This window comes from Mustelus asterias, chromosome 26 (genome assembly GCF_964213995.1).
Source record: "Mustelus asterias chromosome 26, sMusAst1.hap1.1, whole genome shotgun sequence".
NCBI lineage: Eukaryota > Metazoa > Chordata > Chondrichthyes > Carcharhiniformes > Triakidae > Mustelus > Mustelus asterias.
Genome location: NC_135826.1, coordinates 4,551,646 through 4,572,798, shown reverse-complemented (window position 1 = coordinate 4,572,798; position 21,153 = coordinate 4,551,646). Strand labels below are relative to the sequence as shown.

The 21,153-nt window shown below is 41.8% G+C and overlaps 1 protein-coding gene across 1 annotated transcript in view; it reads right to left on the bottom strand.

The window, feature by feature from the left end:
• Positions 1–2,820: 2,820 nt before the first annotated feature.
• The window catches only part of LOC144479381 (la-related protein 6-like), a 74,167-nt gene continuing 55,834 nt past the window's right edge, over positions 2,821–21,153 (bottom strand). The window contains exons 6-8 of the mRNA XM_078198001.1: positions 20,356–20,516; positions 17,977–18,187; positions 2,821–3,906 (exon numbers count right to left, since the gene is read on the bottom strand). Of these exons, the coding sequence (XP_078054127.1) occupies positions 2,821–3,906; positions 17,977–18,187; positions 20,356–20,516 (1,458 nt within the window). The remainder of the gene's footprint in view (positions 3,907–17,976; positions 18,188–20,355; positions 20,517–21,153) is intronic.

Genomic DNA, 21,153 nt, shown 5'->3' with positions numbered 1-21,153 from the left:
GTAGCAAAAGCCACGCAAGCTTTCGGAGCTCTAAGCCCCTTCTTCAGGTTCTGAAGAAGGGGCTTAGAGCTCCGAAAACTTGTGTGGCTTTTGCTACCAAATAAACCTGTTGGACTTTAACCTGGTGTTGTTAAACTTCTTACTGTGTTTACCCCAGTCCAACGCCGACATCTCCACATCTTGATGACAGAAGCCAGAGGGTGGGTGTAAAGGGTTGTTTTTCAAACTGGGGGCCTGTGACCAGTGGTGTGCACAGTAAGAAGTCTCACAACACCAGGTTAAAGTCCAACAGGTTATTTGGTAGCACAAGCCACCAGCAGTGTGCCATAGGGATCGGTGCTGGGCCCACTATTATTTGTCATTTATGTTAATGATTTGGGTGAGAATATAGGAGGCATGGTTAGTAAGTTTGCAGGTGACACCAAGATTGGTGGCATAGTGGGCAGTGAAGAAGGATATCTTGGATTGCAATGGGATCCTGATCAATTGGGCCAATGGGCTGACGAATGGCAGATGGAGTTTAATTTAGACAAATGCGAGGTGATGCATTTTGGTAGATTTAACCAGGGTAGGACTTGCTCAGTTAATGGTAGGGCGTTGGGGAGAGTTACAGAACAAAGACCTAGGGGTACAGGTTCATAGCTCCTTGAAAGTGGAGTCACAGATGGACAGAGTGGTGAAGAAGGCATTCAACATGCTTGTGTTCAATGTTCTGACCAATGAAACCAGGAGTTAGGAGTTGAAGTTGTACAAGACCTTGGAATACTGTGTACAGTCCTGGTCACCCTATTGTAGAAAGGATATTATTAAACTAGAAAGAATACAGAAAAGATTTATTTGGATACTACTGGGACTTGATGGTTTGAGTTATAAGGAGAGGCTGGAAAGATTGGGACTTTTTTCTCTGGAGCGTAGGAGGCTTAGGGGTGATCTTATAGAGGTCTATAAAATAATAAGGGGCATAGATCAGCTCGATAGTCAATATCTTTTTTCAAAGGTAGGGGAGTCTAAAACTAGAGGGCATAGGTTTAAGGTGAGAGGGAAGAGATACAAAAAAGTGTCTAGAGGGGCAATGTTATCACAGAGGGTGGTGAGTGTCTGCAACAAGCTGCCAGAGGTGGTAGTAGAGGCAGGTAGAGTTTTGTCTTTTAAAAAGCATTTATACAGTTACATGGGTAAGATGGGTACAGAGGGATATGGGCAATTGGGACTAGCTTAGGGTTTTTTTAAAAAAAAGGACAGCATGGACAAGTTGGGCCGAAGGGCCTGTTTCCATGTTGTAAATATCTATGACTATGAATTTAAATGTCACCAGTGCATGGATTTGAATCAGTGTCCTTAAAGAAGTAACCTTGGCCTTGATTTCTAATCCAGTGGCATTACCACTCCACCTCACCCTTCTGCAATTCATTTCCTTAATTTTTATGATGCGGGTTATGTTAAATGATCTCTAGGACTACACGCTATTGGCTGACATTGAGGAAATGAAGATTGCCGATACCACCAGCTTGGTTACAAACCAATGTAGTGTAACTCACTTTGACTCTCCAAAAGCCTGTTCACCATCAGCTAGGAGTGTAATGGAATATTCTCCACTGGCCTGGGATGGGTGCAGAACAAAACCAAGATGCTCAAAACTATCTGGGATAAAAGTGGTCCACTTGACCAATACCCTATCCACCACCTTCTGTGTAATTTACCATCAGCCCTTCAACAGCACCTTCCAAACCCCTGAACTCCACCTCCTAGAAAAAGGTGAAGACAGAAGATGCATGGAATACCATCACCTGCAAATTTGCCTCCAAGTCATATACCATTTTCATTGTCATTGGGTTTTGGAACTCCCTTTCAACAGCATTGTGGATGTGCCTACCGAGATGGACTGCAATGATTAAAAAAAAAAAGAGGTTGCTCACCACCATCTCCAAGGGCAATTAGGGATGCAGAATAATGCTGGCCTTACAGTAATTCTCACAGACAAAAAAATTGCAAAAGTTAAAGGAAAAGAGGCAGAGGAAGTCAGTTGTGTAACATTCACTTGAAGGTTCCCAACCGTTCCAAGTGCTCTTTAATTCAGAGGCTGATCAACATGTGAAATGGATTGTCAGAACAGGTAATGGAAAAATTTGGTTGGTGGGTAAGAGAGAATGAAACAAGTTGGTGTTTTCTGAATGACTGAGCTAAAATTGGTCAAATAATCTGCATGTCTATTGTAGCATCAAATAGACTTCAGTCAGATGGAGGTCACAACTGGGATTAGCTCTTAGGATGTATTTACTGCATTGCTCCACCAGCTAGTATTTAATATTTTCCCACCACAGCCAGTTATCAATTACAGCAGCCAGAATATGTTCTCTAGTTTGAATTTATAGAACAATACACTTCAGTATGCAATTATTTATTCATAAGTAGCAATCAAGGAAATGTCACATGTACAATGATCAACCCTATAGGATAGCAATTTTTTCAAGTTGCTTCAGAGTACTCCCAGTACTTTATACACACTATTCCATTTTCTGTACAGCACGACAAGTAGATAGTAATGGCTCAATTTTAAGAAACTAACCATAGCTACACTAATTGCCATAAAAAAAATATAACATTTCAACTGAAGGAGCACGTTCCTGCTACACAGAATTGATTCAGCTTTGTGTAGGTACATTGGAAGTACAGAATTACAATAAAGAATTTTGTGCCATCTCAGTTCACTGCAAACTATATTGTGAATCCCTCATTCACTCATCTATCATAAACGGCCATTAAACCTTCTCTTTGGGGTGATATGTGTCAAGTCTCAAGATGTTAGTTTCAAATATAAAATCAGTGCCTTAAAATTATCCTCCCTCTTCCAATGCTGTTATGAAAACCTTTAGTGCCATCTGGGCCAAAAGGAAGACGGACCAATCCAGACGGAAGGCCTGTACCACTCTGATGCTTCCTTACTGACTGCTTACATGTTGTTTGGTTGGTTTCTGGAGAGACAGCCTGACTGGCAGCTAGCTTGCGTCTTTGCACCCAGGGACTTCCAGAACAATTTCCACTATCTGACAAATGGTCATGGAATTTCTTGGTAAACTCTGGGCTTGTACCTGGACTAGACCAAACTCCTTGCCCTGCAAAATCTGCCAGGGGTGATGGATGGTGGTAAACTAGGCTTCTGCGGGAATTGCACAGACCACAGTAATGGTCACTCCATGACTGAGACAAAGAAGCAGTGCTTGATATTTGGCTATTGCAATTATAGGCATCACATATTTTATGCTGCAAATATCTTTGGACTGAAGCAGGTGAATTAGCACCATCAGATTCTGAAGAACTGTAAACAAATTCTCCCATAGTATATTGCATCTGCTCATTCTTTGCTGGCCGCCTTGAAGGCTTTTTGGGGTTTGATTTTTTTAAGTCATCAGATTCATCTGTATCTACGCTATTTATTTTTTTGGTACCTTTTCCTGTCAGAATGACAACTTTCAGGTTTTCACCATTATGGCAATGCTTCTTGCCAAGTTCTTCATAAGCCTTTTTTGCACCTTCATAACATTCATATTCCACCAAAATGCAAATCTTGGTTCCAACTTCTGGATATTTCAATGTATACTTCTTCAGTTCAGCAGGAATTTCCTTACCTGGTTGCAAGATGCGAATTGAACTGATTGGACCATGAGCACCAAAGATTTTCATTGCTGTTTCCATGAGATTTACATGGCCACATATTTCACTATTATTCTCCGGAGTATCCTTGTAAAGGTCCCATGCCAGTATACGTTTACTTGGTGGTACGGAGAGGAGGGATTCAGGTACTGGATTTTTTCGCCGAATCTTTGTCCCTTCTTGATTGATTTCTAGTAATTTAGAATAATTCAGTGCATAAGCTGTTACCTTCCAGTCCTTAGTCAAGCATTTCACCTGCAAGGCAAACAATCGTTTAGAAATGCACAGTAAGTTTAAAGATAATTATTAGAAGAGTCAAGTAGTCTGTTAGCTCTGCATCAAGGTTAAACCATGAAATCAGGAATGCCAAAACATATACATAATGGAGGCTCTGGAACATTAACGATGGATTGCTGATTTCTACTGAACAATAGCAATACTGTGATATTTAGTTGACAAATATTACTGCTCTTTTGAAGGCCTTCTATATGGTAAATAAACCCTTTTTGTAACAAATTTACATATTGTACGGCCATTAAATAAGAACTCATTCAGTTAGGAATTGGCAAAGTATCCTGCTGTCAAAAGCTAGTCTGATTTTTGCATAGCGCACATTCCTCAGGACTCCTTTCATGCTTCTCCCTAGATCTTGGATACCTCAACAGGGTCAGGCAGCCCCAAAGAAAATGTCAGTTGATTTGTCACATGTGAAAGTATTGTTTCTTGTGTGCTGTACAGACAAAGCATACCTTTCAGAGAAGGTAAGGAAGGTGAGGGTGCAGAATTTATGACAGTCATAGCTGTCCATTCAAAAAAAAGTCTGATGGTAGCAGGGAAGAAGCGGTTCTCGAGTCGGTTGGCAAGTGACCTCAGACTTTTGTATCTTTTTGTCTGGGCTGCATGGGATCCTGGATTATGCTGGCTGCTTTTGGAGGCAGCAGGAAGTGTAGACGGAGTCGGTGGATGGAGGGGGGAGGGTGGGGCATGCCTGCGTGATGGACTGGATTTCATTCACAACCCTTTGTAGTTTCCTGCAGTCTTGGACAGAGCAGGAGCCATACCAAGCTGTGATAATACCGAAGACAGTGGAGAATAGCAACTGCCAATTTTCACGGGAAATAACAGGCCACAAAATGGTTTTAATAGAATAGTCGTGTAAATAATTGGAAATAAGTTGGCATCCTTGCTTGTTCAGTTAGCTTTAACTGGGAACATCTGAATCCTACCGAAACCAGTTTGGCTTTTTGTGTACTCACTTATTGTAAACAACTGGAACAGACAGCAAGCAGAAGTTGTGATTCTGCTTGCCTAGCTGACTTCAACTGCACCCGTTTAAATCTGACAAGTTGACAGACAAACTTGAACTACTTGTCAAGTAACTGCTTCAAATGATTCTTTGAACTGGAAACTGTAGCAGTTGAAACCAGCTGAATCAGCAGTCCAAGTAAACATGCAAGGCACAACTCAGTAAACATTTTCAACAATCACCTCATTTGAATGTGTTACACAGATGGATATTTATTATTGCTGGGCATTTAACCATTAGAGTATAGTCACACGCAAGTCACATTATGGCAAAACATTATATTGAAAACTACTCAAAATAATTATTGGAAGCATAATTATTGGGAAGGGGTGAGAGGAGTAGAGCATTAGTTATTGGGGACTCCATAGTTAGGGGGATAGATAGGAGATTCTGTGGAAACGAGAGAGACTCGCGGTCGGTGTGTTGCCTCCCAGGTGCCAGGGTCCATGATGTCTCGGATCGTGTTTTCAGGATCCTTAAGGGGGAGGGGGACCAGCCCCAAGTCGTGGTTCACATAGGCACCCAAGACATGGGTAGGAAAAGGAATGGGGATGTAAGGCAGAAATTCAGGGAGTTAGGGTGGAAGCTTAGGGCTAGAATAAACAGTTGTTATCTCTGGTTTGTTACCCGTGCCACGCGATAGTGAAGAGAGGAATAGGGAGAGAGAGCAATTGAACACATGGCTACAGGGATGGTGCAGGAGGGAGGGATTCAGATACCTGGACAATTGGGGCTCATTCTGGGGTAGGTGGGACCTCTACAAACGGGATGGTCTACACCTGAACCAGAGGGGTACCAATATCCTGGGGGGGAAATTTGTTAATGCTCTTCGGGAGGGTTTAAACTAATTCAGCAGGGTGATGGGAACCTGAATTGTAGCTCCAGCGTACAGGAGGTTGAGAGTAGTGAGGTCATGGATAAGGCTTCAACGTCGCAGGAGTGTACTGGCAGGCAGGAAGGTGGTTTGAAGTGTGTATATTTCAACACCAGGAGCATCCGGAATAAGGTGGGTGAACTTGCAGCATGGGTTGGTACCTGGGACTTCGATGTTGTGGCCATCTCGGAGACATGGATAGAGCAGGGACAGGAATGGTTGTTGCAGGTTCCGGGGTTTAGATGTTTCAGGAAGAGCAGGGAAGGTGGTAAAAGAGGTAGAGGTGTGGCACTGTTAGTCAAGGACAGTATTATGGTGGCAGAAAGGACGTTTGATGAGGACTCGTCTACTGAGGTAGTATGGGCTGAGGTTAGAAACAGGAAAGGAGAGGTCATCCTGTTGGGAGTTTTCTACAGGCCTCCGAAAAGTTCCAGAGATGTAGAGGAAAGGATTGCAAAGATGATTCTGGATAGGAGCGAAAGTAACAGGGTAGTTGTTATGGGGGACTTTAACTTTACAAATATTGACTGGAAAAGCTATAGTTCGAGTACTTTAGAGGGGTCAGTTTTTATCCAATGCGTGCAGGAGGGTTTCCTGACACAGTATGTAGATAGGCCAATAAGAGGCAAGGCCACATTGGATTTGGTACTGGGTAATGAACCAGACCAAGTGTTAGATTTGGAGGTAGGGGAGCACTTTGGTGATAGTGATCACAATTCGGTTACGTTTACTTTAGCGGGATAGGATTTATAATAATCTAGAAAGGAATAATTTGATTAGGGATAGCCAACATGGTTTTATGAAGGGTAGGTCGTGCCTCACAAACCTTATTGAGTTCTTTGAGAAGGTGACCAAAGAGGTGGGTGAGGGTAAAGCAGTTGATGTAGTGTATATGGATTTCAGTAAAGCGTTTGATAAGATTCCTCACGGTAAGAACATAAGAAATAGGAGCAGGAGTAGGCCATCTAGCCCCTCGAGCCTGCCCCGCCATTTAATAAGATCATGGCTGATCTGAAGCAAATCAGTTCCACTTACCCGCCTGCTCCCCATATCGATCAGAAATCTATCTACCCGTGATTTAAACATATTCAACCACTTCAATGGGCAGAGAATTCCAGAGATTCACTACCTTCAGAGAAGAAGTTCCCCCTCAACTCAGTTCTGAACCAGCCCCCACTTATTTTGAGGCTGTGCCCTCTAGTTCTGGTTTCCCTTCTAAGTGGAAAGAATCTCTCTACCTCTACCCTATCCAGCCCCTTCATTATCTTATGTGTCTCTATAAGATCACCCCTCATCCTTCCAAACTCCAACGAGTACAGACCCAATCTGTTCAATCTCTCCTCATAAGCTACACCCCTCATCTCCGGCATCAACCTGGTGAACCTTCTCTGCACTCCCTCCAAGGCCAATATATCCTTTCGCAAATAAGGGGACCAAAACTGCACACAGTACTCCAGTTGCGGCCTCACCAGTGCCTTGTATAGTTGCAGCAAGACCTCCCTGCTTTTATATTCTATCTCCTTCGCGATAAAGGCCAACATTCCATTCGCCTTCTTGATTACCTGCTGCACCTGCAGACTGAGTTTTTGTGATTCATGCACAAGGACCCCCAGGTCCCTCTGCACAGTAGCATGATGTAATTTTTCTCCATTTAAATAATATTCCAATGTACTATTATTTCTTCCAAAGTGGATAACCTCACATTTGCCAACGTTATATTCCATCTGCCAGATCCTCGCCCACTCGCTCAGCCTATCCAAATCTCTCTGCAGACTTTCCGCGTCCTCCACGCAATTCGCTTTCACACTCACCTTCGTGTCATCAGCAAACTTTGATACCCCTACACTCAGTCCCCTCCTCCAGATCATCTATGAGGCCCCAGCACCGATCCCTGTGGCACGCCACTGGTCATCAACTGCCAACCAGAAAAGCACCCATTTATTCCAACTCTCTGCTTCCTGTTAGATAACCAATCCCCAATCCACGCCACACCTTACCCCCAACTCAGTGTACCCCAATCTTCTGCAGCAACCTTTTGTGAGGCACCTTATCAAATGCCTTTTGGAAATCTAAAAACACCACATCCACCAGTTCCCCTCTGTCAACCGCACTAGTCACATCTTCATAAAAATCCAGTAAATTCGTCAAACAGGACTTTCCCTTCATGAATCCATGCTGCGTCTGCTTGATCGAACCATTCTTATCCAGGTGCTCTGCTATTTCCTCTTAAATGATGGACTCCAGCATCTTCCTAACTACGGACGTTAAGCTAACCGGCCTGTAGTTACCCTCCTTTCGTCTACTTCTTTTTTTAAACAGCGGCGTAACATTAGCTGTTTTCCAATCAGCCGGCACTACCCCAGAGTCCAGCGAATTTTGATAACTAACTACTAACGCACCTGCTATTACCTCAGCCATTTCTTTCAGTACCCTGGGATGCATTCCATCCGGGCCCGGGGACTTGTCTACCTTCAGTCCCATTAGTCTACCAAGCACTACCTCTTTAGTAACAGTAATTATATTAAAGGACCTCACCTCCCACCAACTCTCGATCTCTAATATTCGGTAAACTATTTGTGTCTTCCACCGTGAAGACCGACACAAAGAACTTAAAGTCTCAGCCATTTCCTCGTTTTCCACTATTAAATCCCCCCTCTCGTCCTCCAAGGGTCCAACATTCACTCTAGCCACTCTATTCCTTTTTATATATTTGTAAAAACTTTTACTATCATTTTTTATATTTTGAGCTAGTTTAGTTTCATAATGTATCTTTTCTTTCTTAAATCGCTTTCTTAGTCGTTCTTTTTTAAAGCTTTCCCAATCCACTAATTCTCCACTATTTTTGGCCACTCTGTACGCATCTGTTTCTATTTTAATACTCTCCTTTATTTCCTTCGTTATCCACATCTTGTTATCCCTTTTCTTACAGTCCTTCTTTATCACTGGAATATATTTTTGCTGAGTACTTTAAAAAAAATCTCCTTAAAAATCCTCCACAGTTTCTCAGCTGTCCTACCTACCAGTCTGCTCGCCCAGTCTACATTAGCCAATTCCACCCTCATCCTATCGTACTCCTCTCTGTTCAAGCAGAGGACACTGGTTTGGGACCCTACTTTCCCACCCTCCATCTGTATCAGAAATTCAACCATATCATGATCACTCAACCAAGAGGATCCCTCACAAGAAGATCCTTAATTCTACCTGTCTCATTACACAGTACCAGATCTAAGATAACTCGCTCCCTCGCAGGTTCTGTAAATACTGTTCAATAAAACTATCCCGACAGCATTCTATGAACTCTTCCTCAAGCCCGCCACATCCAATTTGAGTCGACCAATCAATATGCAGGTTAAAATCCCCCATGATTATTGCCGTTACTTTTTTGCACGCATCTACTATTTGCTTGTTTATAGCCTTCCCCACCTCCAAGTTATTATTTGGGGGCCTATAGACCACGCCTACCAGTGTCTTTTCCCCCCTACTAATCCTTATCTCCACCCACAACGATTCCACGTTTTGCTCCTTAGAGCCTATGCCCTGTCTCACTACCGTCCTGATATTATCCTTTATTAACAGAGCTACCCCACCTCCTTTTTCTACCTGTCTATCCTTCCTAAATGTCTGATACCCCTGGATATTCAGTTCCCAGTCCCGGTCACCCTGCAACCACGTTTCTGTGATGGCCACTAGATCATACCCATTTGTATGGATTTGTGCCATCATCTCATTTACTTTGTTTCGAATGCTTCGTGCATTCAGGCAAAGTGTCTTTATCTGGACCCGGTTTGTTGAAACGCTACTAAAATCTCCCAAGCCCTCTCCTCCTTTAACTAGTTGAATGTCCTCAACATTAACCAGCACTTGTATACTCTCCTTTACCTTAGATTTTGTAATTCCCCATACCCCTGCACCCTCCCCCCCCATTTAATAGTTTAAAGCCCTACTTATACGATTTGCCAGGACTCTGGTCCCAGCACGATTCAGACGGAGACCATCTCATCCGAACAGGTCCCATCTGCCCCAATATTGGTGCCAATGTCCCATGAATTCAAGCCCATTGATCCCACACCAATCCTTGAGCCACGCATTCATCTCCTTAATCCTATTGACCCTGTGCCAATTCGCGTGTGGTTCAGGTAGTAATCCAGATATTACCACCTTGTTGGTTCTGCTTTTTAATTTGGTTCCTAGCTTTTCATACTCCCTCTGCACATCCTTTGTGCCTGTTATGCCCATGTCATTGGCACCTACATGGACCACAACAACTGGATTCTTACCCTCCCACTCCAAGTTCCTATGCAGCCCAGATGATACATCTTGGACCAGAGCACCAGGCAGGCAACACAACCTACGGCATTCTCTATCCTGGTCACAAAGAACAGTGTCTATGCCCTTAACTGCACTATCCCCAATTACCACTACATTTCTCTTTACTTCCTCTGCCTCAATGGTTCCCTGCACCTGGTACCGTGGGCAGTTTGCTAGTCCTCCTTGCAGTCCCCATTCCCGTCCCTACTGGTAGTAAGCTATTGCAGAAGATATGGAGGCATGGGATTGAGAGAGTGATTTAGTGGTTTGGATCAGGAATTGGCTAGTTGTAAGAAGACAGAGGGTGGTGGTTGATGGGAAATGTTCATCCTGGAGTTCAGTTACTCGTGGTGTACCACAAGGATCTGTTTTGGGGCCACTGCTGTTTGTCATTTTTATAAATGACCTGGATGAGGGCGTAGAAGGATGGGTTAATAAATTTGCGGATGACACTAAAGTCGGTGGAGTTGTGGACAGTGCGGAAGGTTGTTGCAGGTTACAGAGGGACATAGATAAGCTGCAGTGCTGGGCTGAAAGGTGGCAAATGGAGTTCAATGCGGAAAAGTGTGAGGTGATTCACTTTGGAAGGAGTAACAGGATTACAGAGTACTGGGCTAATGGTAAGATACTTGGTAGTGTGGATGAACAGATAAATCTCGGTGTCCATGTGCATAGATCCCTGAAAGTTGGCATCCAGGTTGAGAAGGCATATGGAGCGTTAGCTTTTATTGGTAGAGGGATTGAGTTTCGGAGCCAGGAGGTCATGTTGCAGCTGTACAAAACTCTGGTGCGGCCGCACTTGGAATATTGCGTACAGGTCGCCGCAGTATAGGAAGGATGTGGAAGCATTGGGAAAGGTGCAGAGGAGATTTACTAGGATGTTGCCTGGTATGGTGGGAAGGTCTTGGAGGAAAGGCTGAGGGACTTGAGGTTGTTTTCGTTAGAGAGAAGAAGGTTAAGAGGTGACTTAATAGAGGCATAAAAGATGATCAGAGGATTAGATAGGGTGGATAGTGAGAGCCTTTTTCCTCGGATGGTGATAGCTAGCATGAGGGGACATAGCTTTAAATTGAGGGGTGATAGATATAGGACAGGTGTCAGAGGTAGGTTCTTCACTCAGAGTAGCAAGGGCATGGAATGCCCTGCCTGCAGCAGTAGTGGACTCGCCAACATTAAGGGCATTTAAATGGTCATTGGATAAACATATGGATGATATTGGAATAGTGTAGGTTAGATGGGCTTTAGATTGGTTTCACTGGTCGGCACAACATAGGGGGCCGAAGGGCCTGTACTGTGCTGTAATGTTCTATGTTCTAAAAACAAAGTCATTTCAAATATCTTAGCTGCCATGATAGGGTCAGTCTTAACTCAACACTTCCTTGAAGAAGTAGTAGCTCATTCTCGGATAACCACTGTTAGGAATGGATAATGCAGAGGGGAGGGTGAGAGTTGGAAATAAGCTACTGTCAAAGCAGCTTTCCTGATGTCAGTTCTAAATTTAAAAAGATTTTCCCTGGTTCTGGGTTCCTCAACCAAAGAAGCCATTTTAAACTTCAATTAAATCACTCCCTTCACTTTAAAAAAAAGTGGAGTGCAACCCAAGTTTGTATAAATCCTCTAACCTTGGTATAGTGCTGGTGAATCTATACTGGATCGCTGCCTACAGCCAATACATTTCAGGAGGTATGATTGTGATGTGTTACAACCTTTATTAATATTCAAAGTCTGTTATACTTAATTCCCCTCAACTTCAGCCAGAGAGAGCCAAGCTAAAAGACATGACTGGGATACAAGACCTGTTTGAATGAATGATTGAAATTAATCAGAATTATTACCTTCTCTATGATCAATTCTATAACTATTTATACTGTCATTTCCTGGTAAATCTTCTCACCACTTTGATAAAGACGTCTAAATGAGAATTAAAATTTAAGCACATATTTACGAAAAGACAGCATGCAATTGTGGTGGTTATATGAAAGATATAAATCACAAGCTAGATAAATTCCAAAGAAACTAACTCGTTCTTATTTCTAAGAATCCTATATTTTTTTTGTTACAGATACAGCAAGTCAAAAGAAATTAAATATATCCAAATATTTAATCCTGAAATGAGAGAGATCCAAATTCAACATATGAGAATCTAACAAATCTGAACGTTTGAGTTGGGGTTACTTATAGGAGTAGACCACTTGGCCTAAAAATTCTGGAACTCCCTCCCTTACAGAACTACGAGTGTACCTACACACAGACTGCAGGGGTTCAAGAAGGCAGCTCACCACTACCTTCTCCAGGGCAATTAGGGAGGAGCATTAAAAGCTGGTCTTGACAGCAATGCCCACATCCCGTGAAAGAATTTTTAAAAAATTAATCCCATGAAAGAATTGTTTTTAAAAATCAAGTTGCTTTAATTTCCAAACTCCAGCAGAAGACAGTCACCCATTCCAGGAATTAGTCTAGTAACCTTCTCTGAACTGCTTCCACCCTTCTGCAGTACTCCAGGTGTGGTCTCACAAATGCCCTGTATATCTTAAGCATAACCTCCCTACTTTCGTATTAAATCCTCCTCAAACAATAACATTCTAACTTGCCCAATTACTTGCTGTACCTGCGTACTAATCTTTTGCAATTCATGCACTAGGACACCCAGATCTCTCCATCTCAGAATCTGCAATCACTCATCATTTAGATCATTTTAAAAAAATTCTTCTTTCCAAAATGGACAATTTGACATTTTCCGACATTATACTCCATTTATCAAATCTTAGTCCACTCAATCAACCTATCTATAGGTAGCATGTCGAGGAGTGAGAGAGGACAACACTGGGACAGAGTGAGCAGCAGCTTGGGGAGTGCGCAAGAGGAAGACTGAGGATTTAGGCTTGCACTATTTGTTCTCATTTGGCAGGGGACAGCCAACAATCAGGCAGGCTGATCTCCCAGGCTAGGGTACAGTAAAAGATCAGGGTAGCCGATTAGGTTAAACCGAGGTGTCTCCTGATGCAATTTTCCAAAGCCATCTCAGCCTTTTGTCTAAGACAAAGTGTCTGATCAAGCCCAGGATGGGGTGCAATGCCTCAGCTTGGATCTTGTTTGTCCCTCGTGAGGATCATGAATTGGATTTGGTCTGAAATTTAGTTTTTTTTGCATGGAATAAAAATAAAAGATTTAGGCTAGTGATAGAGTAGTACAGTACTGGGATTTATAGTAGGGCCTAGGCTATTATTTACAGAAGTGTAGTTAATTTTTTTTTAAAGTGAGAATTTAACATTCGGGGCCATCTAGTTAGCCTAAATCAATTTAATGATAACTATAGAGTAAAAATGGTAGTGGGGCAGCATGTTTCTCCTGCAAAATGTGGGAAATCAGAGTTTGAACTTCCCAGATGACTACATCTGCAGGAAGTGTATCCAATTGCCTGTCAGATCACATGGATCGGTTGGAATGACAGTTGGACACACTGAGGCGCATGTAGGAGGTGGAAAGCATCATGGACAGGAGATTTAGAGACATGGCTGTACCCCAAAGTTCAGGCAAATAGATAGGTGACCACTAGAATGGAGGGGTAGGCAGACAGTGCAAGAGTCCCCTAGGACTATTTCCCTCTCTAACAAATACATTGTTTTGGATACTGTTGGAGGGTGTAGGGAGCGGGATTGCAACAGCTGGCTCTGTTGTTCAGCAGGGAGGGTCGAAGTGCAGTAGAAATAGGGGACCTGTATTCAGGGGCACAGATTGGTGTTTCTGTGATTGCAAGAGACTCCAGGGTGATGTGTTGCCTCCCTAGTGCCAGGGTCAAGGAGTCTGAGCAGGTGTGGGATATTCACTAAAGGTTGTGGTGGTCCTGCAAATGGAGTTGGGTAGTAAATTGAAAAGCAGTACCTCTTGGGTTGTAATCTCAGGATTATTCCTTGTGCTACATGCCGGTGAGGCTAGGAATACAAAGACAGTACAGTTAAATACGTGGCTAAAGAGCTGTAGTAGGAGGAAGGGCTTCAGATATGTGGATCATTGGGATGTCGTCCAGAGCAGGTGGGATCTGTACAAGAAGGACGGGTTGCACCTAAACTGGAGGGGCACGAATATCCTGACAGGGAGGTTTGTTACTGTCATTCAGGACGGTTTAAACCAGTGGGGCAAAAGAGTGGAAACCAGAGCAGCAAGTCAGCAAGTGAAATGACTGAGGAGTTGTTAGAGACCAAGGCCAGTAAGACTAAGAGGAAGAATATTACCGAATGTGTTGGGACTGACAGTCTGAAATGTATTTGTTTTACTGCGAGTAGTATGACAGGCAATAGAACATACAACTATGATGTTGTAGCTATTACAGCTACTTGGGTGAAGGAAAAAATGTGTTAGGTATGTCCAGGGAGATTTCTTGAAGCAATCTGTAAATAGTCCAATTGGGGAAGGGGCCATCCTAGGCCTGATATTGGAGAACAAGCTTGGCCAGGCGATCGAAATTTCAGTGGGGAGCATTTCGGGAAGTGACCATAATTCCATAAGTTTTAAGTTGTTTATGGATAAAGACAAGAGTAGTCCTCAGATTCAAGTACTAAACTGGGGAAGGCTAACTATGACAATATGAGGCATGAACTGGAGAATGTAGATTGGCGTTGGCTATTGGAGGATAAATCTACATCAGTCACATGGGAATCTTTTAAGGCCAGTTAATTAGAGTTCAGGACCAGCATGTTTCTGTGAAAATGAAAGATAAGGATGGCAAGAGAAATTATGAATTTAGTCAAAAATAAAAGAGGAATACGTAAGGTGTAGGAAACTGAAGACAGACAGAGCCCTCAAAAAAATAAGTAGGAAAGTTAAACAAGGGTTAGGAGGGCTAAAACAATGAAATGTCCTTGGCAATCAGGGTTAAGGAAAATCCCCAAGGCATTTAATACACAGAGGAGCAAGCTGATGGCTCGGGAAATGGTTTTGTCAACTCGAGGACAAAAGGAGAGAGTTTATTATGTGTGGAACTGGATAAAGTGGGTGAGGTCCTTAAATACTTCACATCAGTATTCACAAAAGGAGAAGAACATGGTGGATGATGAGTATGTTGATATTCTAGGGCACGTCGATATATAAAAATGTTATGAAAAGCATTAAAGGTAGACAAGTACCCGGGACCCGATGGGATCTAGCCCAAAATGTTGAGGGAGGAAATTGCTGGGGCCTTGTACACAATCTTTGTATCCTCTCTAATCACAGGAGAGGTCTCAGAGGACTGGAGGATTGATGACGGATTTGTATTAATGTTTATTGGATTATGCCTACCAGAAAGGTGGGAAATATGATTTTGAAAATGTACAATTGCCCTCAGAGGCATTGTTTTTCAGAGTGATATTGGGCTGCCCACATTCTCTACCTGGAGTGCTGGGCTTCTTTAGATCATTCTCCCATTGTATAGTTTGGTCAATAAAATCACGTCTTAGAATTAGCTCAAGTTTTAGCAACACCACCTCAAAAGAGCCCCCATCAAAGAGTAACAGGGATAATTCAGTAAAGTACAGATCAGTGAGCCTTATATCTATGGTAGGGAAATTACTGGAGAATATTCATTCACATCGAGTGAAATATGGACTTATTAGCAATAGGCAGAATGGCTTTGTTGGGGGAGGGCAGGGAAGGAGATCATGTCTCAAACTTGATTGAATTTTTTGAGAAGTGATAAAGATAATTAATGCAGGCAGGGCAAAGGATGTTGTCTAGACTTCAGCAAGGTCTTTGAAAAGTCCCTCATGGCAGGCTATACAGAAGGTGAAGTCACATGGGATCCGCAGTGAGCTGGTAAGATGGATACAGAACTGACTTGGTCATCGAAAGTAGCAGTGAAAGGGTGTTTTCCTGACTGGAGATCTGTGTGGTGTTCTGCAGGGATCAATGCTGAGATTCCAGTTGTTGAAGAGAAAATAGGTGGTCTGATTAGTAAGTTTGTGGATGACATTAAAAAAAAAGGTGATGCATTTTGCAAGATCTAATGAAGGAGAGAAGTAGGCAGTAAACAGCAGAACCCTTAGAAGCATTAATATACAGAGGGATCTAGGTGTCCAAAATGGATAAGGCGATCAAGAAGGCATATGACACACTTGCCTTCATCAGTCAGGGCATAGAGTATAAAAATCAGCAAGTCATGTTACAGCTGTATAGATTTGGAATATTGCACACAGTTCTGGTGGCCACACTACCAGAAGGAGATTCAAGGGGGTACAGAAAAGGTTTAGCAGGTTGTTGTCTGGTTTGGAGGGTATTAGCTACGAGAAGAGATCGGGCAAATTTGGTTTATTTTCACTTGAACATCAGAGGCTGAGGCAACCTGATAGAAGTAATTATGAGAGGTCTGGATGACCAGAGTCTTTTCTCCCCAGGGTAGAAATGTCATTACTAGGGGACAAAGTTTAAAGGAGATGTGATGCAAGGTTTGTTTTTATTAAATAGAGGGTGGTAAAAGCCAAATGTGCTGCCAGAGGTGGTGGTAGAAGCAGATACAATAGCAATGTTAAAAGGCATCTTGACAGATACACAAATTCTCATGTCCTCTTCACAACTTGCTTTCCTACCTATCCTAGTATCAATGAGCAACTTCAAAAAAGTTGAAGACCCCGCATGTACTGTGGCACACCATTTATGCCTATTGTTTCCTTCCAGGTAATATCAGAGGCCAGTGTGACAGCAGAAATGGAACTACCACACCACCATTAAAAACCACTTCCTCATCAGATCTCAAGCCACCCACCTGGCTTCAACCTGCCACACCAACATTGGGCACTCCCAAACTGGCCAAGGCATTTGTGCAGGAAATCAAAACAAGTCGGTCCTTGCAGGGAACCCAGACTACAGCTGTGATGTACCCCAATTCACACCACTGAAGATGTATCCCTGATAAAATTCAGCTGAAGGCTCAGAGCTCAGCTCCATTTAGCCACTGTGGAATTTATGGCACATGCTAAAAAAGGACCAATGGTCACTGTTAGTTCCCCCCCTCCTTTTTTTAAAAAATTGTCTGCAGAAAATCTTACTGTCTTTATATTTCCAGTAAGCATTCTCTTGTACTCTAGTATGTCCCTCCTTATATTTAGTCTTTAATATATTCTGTCCAATTAATGCTTTCTCCATGCAATCTTGCGATATTTCCTGGAAAGTTTAACCACTGCCTGCTAGTTATTTTTACTCCATGGCTTGCTGATAGCAAGCACCATAAACTTGCATTGAAACTGCCACTGTAAATTTGAAAACACTAAAAGCAACATCTTTAGGGGAAAAGTGGTTAAGGTCTATTTAACCACTTTGTAAACTGAGTTAACAGCAAATTTATGGCAACTGTACTTTTAAAAAAAAAATCATTCATGCGACATGAGTGTCGCTGTCTGGCCAGCAATTTATTGCCCATCTAGTTGCCCGAGGGAAGTTGAGATTCAACCAAAGTGGAAAGATCCATATTCCAGGATCTATTCACCAGTATCAACTGGCAATTGTGACTTGAAGAGGGAAATGCATCACAAGAAGTGACAACAATAGAACTCAAAGTTCACACAATCTTCAGCAGCAATACTACTGTGTAAAATTTGCATACTTTGATTTAATTCTATTTGGAGCGATTAATCTAAATTCAAAACCTAGAATGCCAAATAAAGCAAGCAGACCAACTAAAAAAGTTGAAATGCTCCAACATGCCTGACAGAACTAGGAACAAAAGAATGCTACAATATTGTCACTGTCAAAGTCTGTACAATATTTACCCCACAAGACCTTCTCCTTATGACCATCAATATTGCTCTTATTCAAGCACTTAATTATCTTCATGTTAAACATTTGATTCCAATGGGAAAATGCTTACCTTTTTGAATGAAGTGAGAAGTTTAATGCTGATGTAACCCATTTTATTCCTTTTCATGTGCTTTAGTAAAAAACTATCCACTGCCAGGTTTTCATCAGACAAGTAAAATTCAACTTGAGCAATTATTTTTTGTATTGTATTGGAGTTTGGAGGGATCCATTCATTATCTTCTAAGCAATCATCATTGGTTTCACTCAGATCACAGGAATTACTGTATAAAACAAGATGGGGAATAAGGCCTTACTGAAAATGTCATAATTTAGCTCATCCTTTTGGAATTTTATAAACTCTGTTCAAAAGCTTTGAATTTTGCAGCCAAAACGCTTACATTTGCTTCCTCAAAGAGAAATAGTTTGTTATTTCCACATCAACCCGTGGCTATATTTTGAAGGCCTTTATGCTTCTTCTCTTTTTCCTCCATCACATCCTGCCCACCCCAAATTGGATAAATCAGTAAACCTCCTGAAAGATCATAATTAATGGCTCATATCATAAATATAAAAACACTATAGACCTACTTGCCCTTTGATCCAGTACCACTCCTTTAAGCACAATTTTTAAAAATAAAATCCAGAAAATTAAATATCCTGTTTGTACTGTGCATGAATGCGCTTCACATACATGAATGAGTACATGGGACTTAATAGGATTGAGGGTTATAGGTAAGCCTATATATAAGCCTAGGTAGGTAGGGACATGACCGACGCAACTTATGGGCCGAAGGGCCTGTTTGTGCTATATTTTTTCTATATTCTATATACCCAAAAGTTCATGCATGATGTTTAGCTTTTATCACACCAAACCAAAAAGCTAGTTTTATACAGTATTCTCTGACAGTGTTACTTTTAAGCAGAGAAGTCTATACATCTGCTGGTCAGCTGCTATCAAGAATCCAAGTCAATAAGTAGCACAGTGCCACATCCTCTCACTGTATCATGCAGGTCTACTGAGCTGACACTAATGGCAATTCGACCAAGTATCATAAAACACCAGAGAATACAAGATTGGGCCACTCCATTTTAAACAAAAGTAATTGTGGGAAGATTTGGCAAGTTAGTATCAACCTATTGCACCAACTTTGGCTCAGTTGGTAGGTGCTTGCCTCTGAATCTTAAGGTTCACTCCAAATCTTGAGCAAAAACCAAGACTGGCACTCTTTAGTACGGAGGGAGCACTGCAATGGGCTCAAATGGGCTGTCTTATATGTTAAGCCAAGGCTACCTCTGCCTGTTTGGGCAGATGCAAAAGATCACATGGCGCTGTTTTGGAAATGGGGAGGAAAGCATTCTAGATGTGTAACATACTATTGAAATAAGTTATTGGCCAATTTGTGCACCTCAATAAACATCACACAATCTGCTCATTATGACATTGAAGTTCAGTTTGTGGGAGCTTGCCAAGTGCAGTTAGCTACCATATTTCCCATATCCCAGCAGTGACTATGCTTCAAAAAAAATCAAGCATTGAGATGTCCAGCAAAACATGCTATATGCAAATAGATCTATCTATCCCTAGTGATAACTTTACCTGTACCACAAAGCATTGTTGAATTTGCAAGCATCAAAGAAATAGTACCTTTTGCCAGACTATCCAAGTTTAAAGAAATAATATTTTGGGGCTTTTGTATTCTTCCATACAGTCAGGGAGTAGAAGAAATATATTCATCGTTGGTCAATGGTATGTCACACATCGAGAACACTTTTCTCCCCACTTCCCAAAGAGGTGATGGGTGCTAGGTCAACTGAAGCTTTCAGGATTATGATCGACAGATTTGTTACACATGAATATTAAGGGATAAGCATACAATCTTGTCATTGTACAAGGCCTTAGTCAAGCCTCAGCTAAAACACTAAAGATTTTGGAAAAAGTCCAGAGGGCCACTGGACCAATTCTCAGTATAAACCATCTTGGTTATCAAGTTACATTCAAAGACATGGGAAGAGAAGAATAAACTATCCTGAGTTGACAATCTGTTCTAATTAAATTAGTGAGGGAGAACCAGGGGTATAGCTGCAAGTTTAAGGCTAGATCTAGGAGGCAGTTATTTTCCTGGAGAATAGTGGCCCTCTGGAACAGGTTGACAGGTGGTCAGATTAATGCAATGTGTTGAATTCTTTCGATAGAGAGCTGAACCCATTCACCTCTTACATAGAGGTATCAAGAGCTAGTTTGATTTACTGGATTTCTGATGAGGATGTTGTATTTTCTATTTGGCATTATTCGTATGTAGAACAAAGGCAGATAAATGGTGCTGAGGTACAGATCAGAGCTGATGGTCGAATGGCAGAAGAGACTAGGAACCTAATGACTATTTCTGTACATGAAAAAAAAACACAAACACCACAAGTGGAATTCTATCCAGCCAGGCAGAGTACTTACTGTTGGTCATTGCTGCAATGGAATTCTTCAACATCCTCGCTCTCAATTCTCTTCCGAAAACGTGATGGGCGCCCTTGCCCTCTTACTTGCATTGGGGAACTGCAACTAGCAGGAGACCCTAACCGAGAAGCTGGCGAATCCGAAGATGACATTGCAAAAGACTTTAAAAACAAAACAAGTGTTCAAATTGTAAAAAGGAAATAAATCAGAGTGATCAAGAATGAACTCAAACCATTGTGATGGTCAATTGTCAGGAATTCTTGCACAGATTGAAAATGGACTCAGAAGTGCCCCATGTTTATCACACCTGAACTAGAAAAAGTGATTGCACTCTATTTTAGTGGCTTAAAACAAGAGTAAATATTATTCTCTTGTTTGAAAACAGGGAACAATTGTTCTACCACTACAAGGCTCATTTCAGAAGCCAGACTTCCTTCTACATAGAGATCTAAAACTGCCCATTTAAAAAGAGAGAAGCTGGTTATCAAGTTACATTCAAAAACATGGGAAGATAAGGATAGTTTATTCTGAGTTAAATATACCACATTCTGTGTAGGGAGTTTTTTGGGAAGCTTTTTCTAGTTTTCAACAACAATGACACCAGATCAATAAACCCAAATATATAAAAAAGGTTCCTGATAAGGGAGCATTTTTTTTTTTAATTTTAAAAGATATTCCAAACCATTTAAAACAAACTGGAATGTTAAAACTAATTGGTGTTTAACTTAGCAAAACAAAGCAAGAGTATTCAATTTGGAAAAAAAAAGTTTAAAAAACATACAGATTAAAGAAAAATGG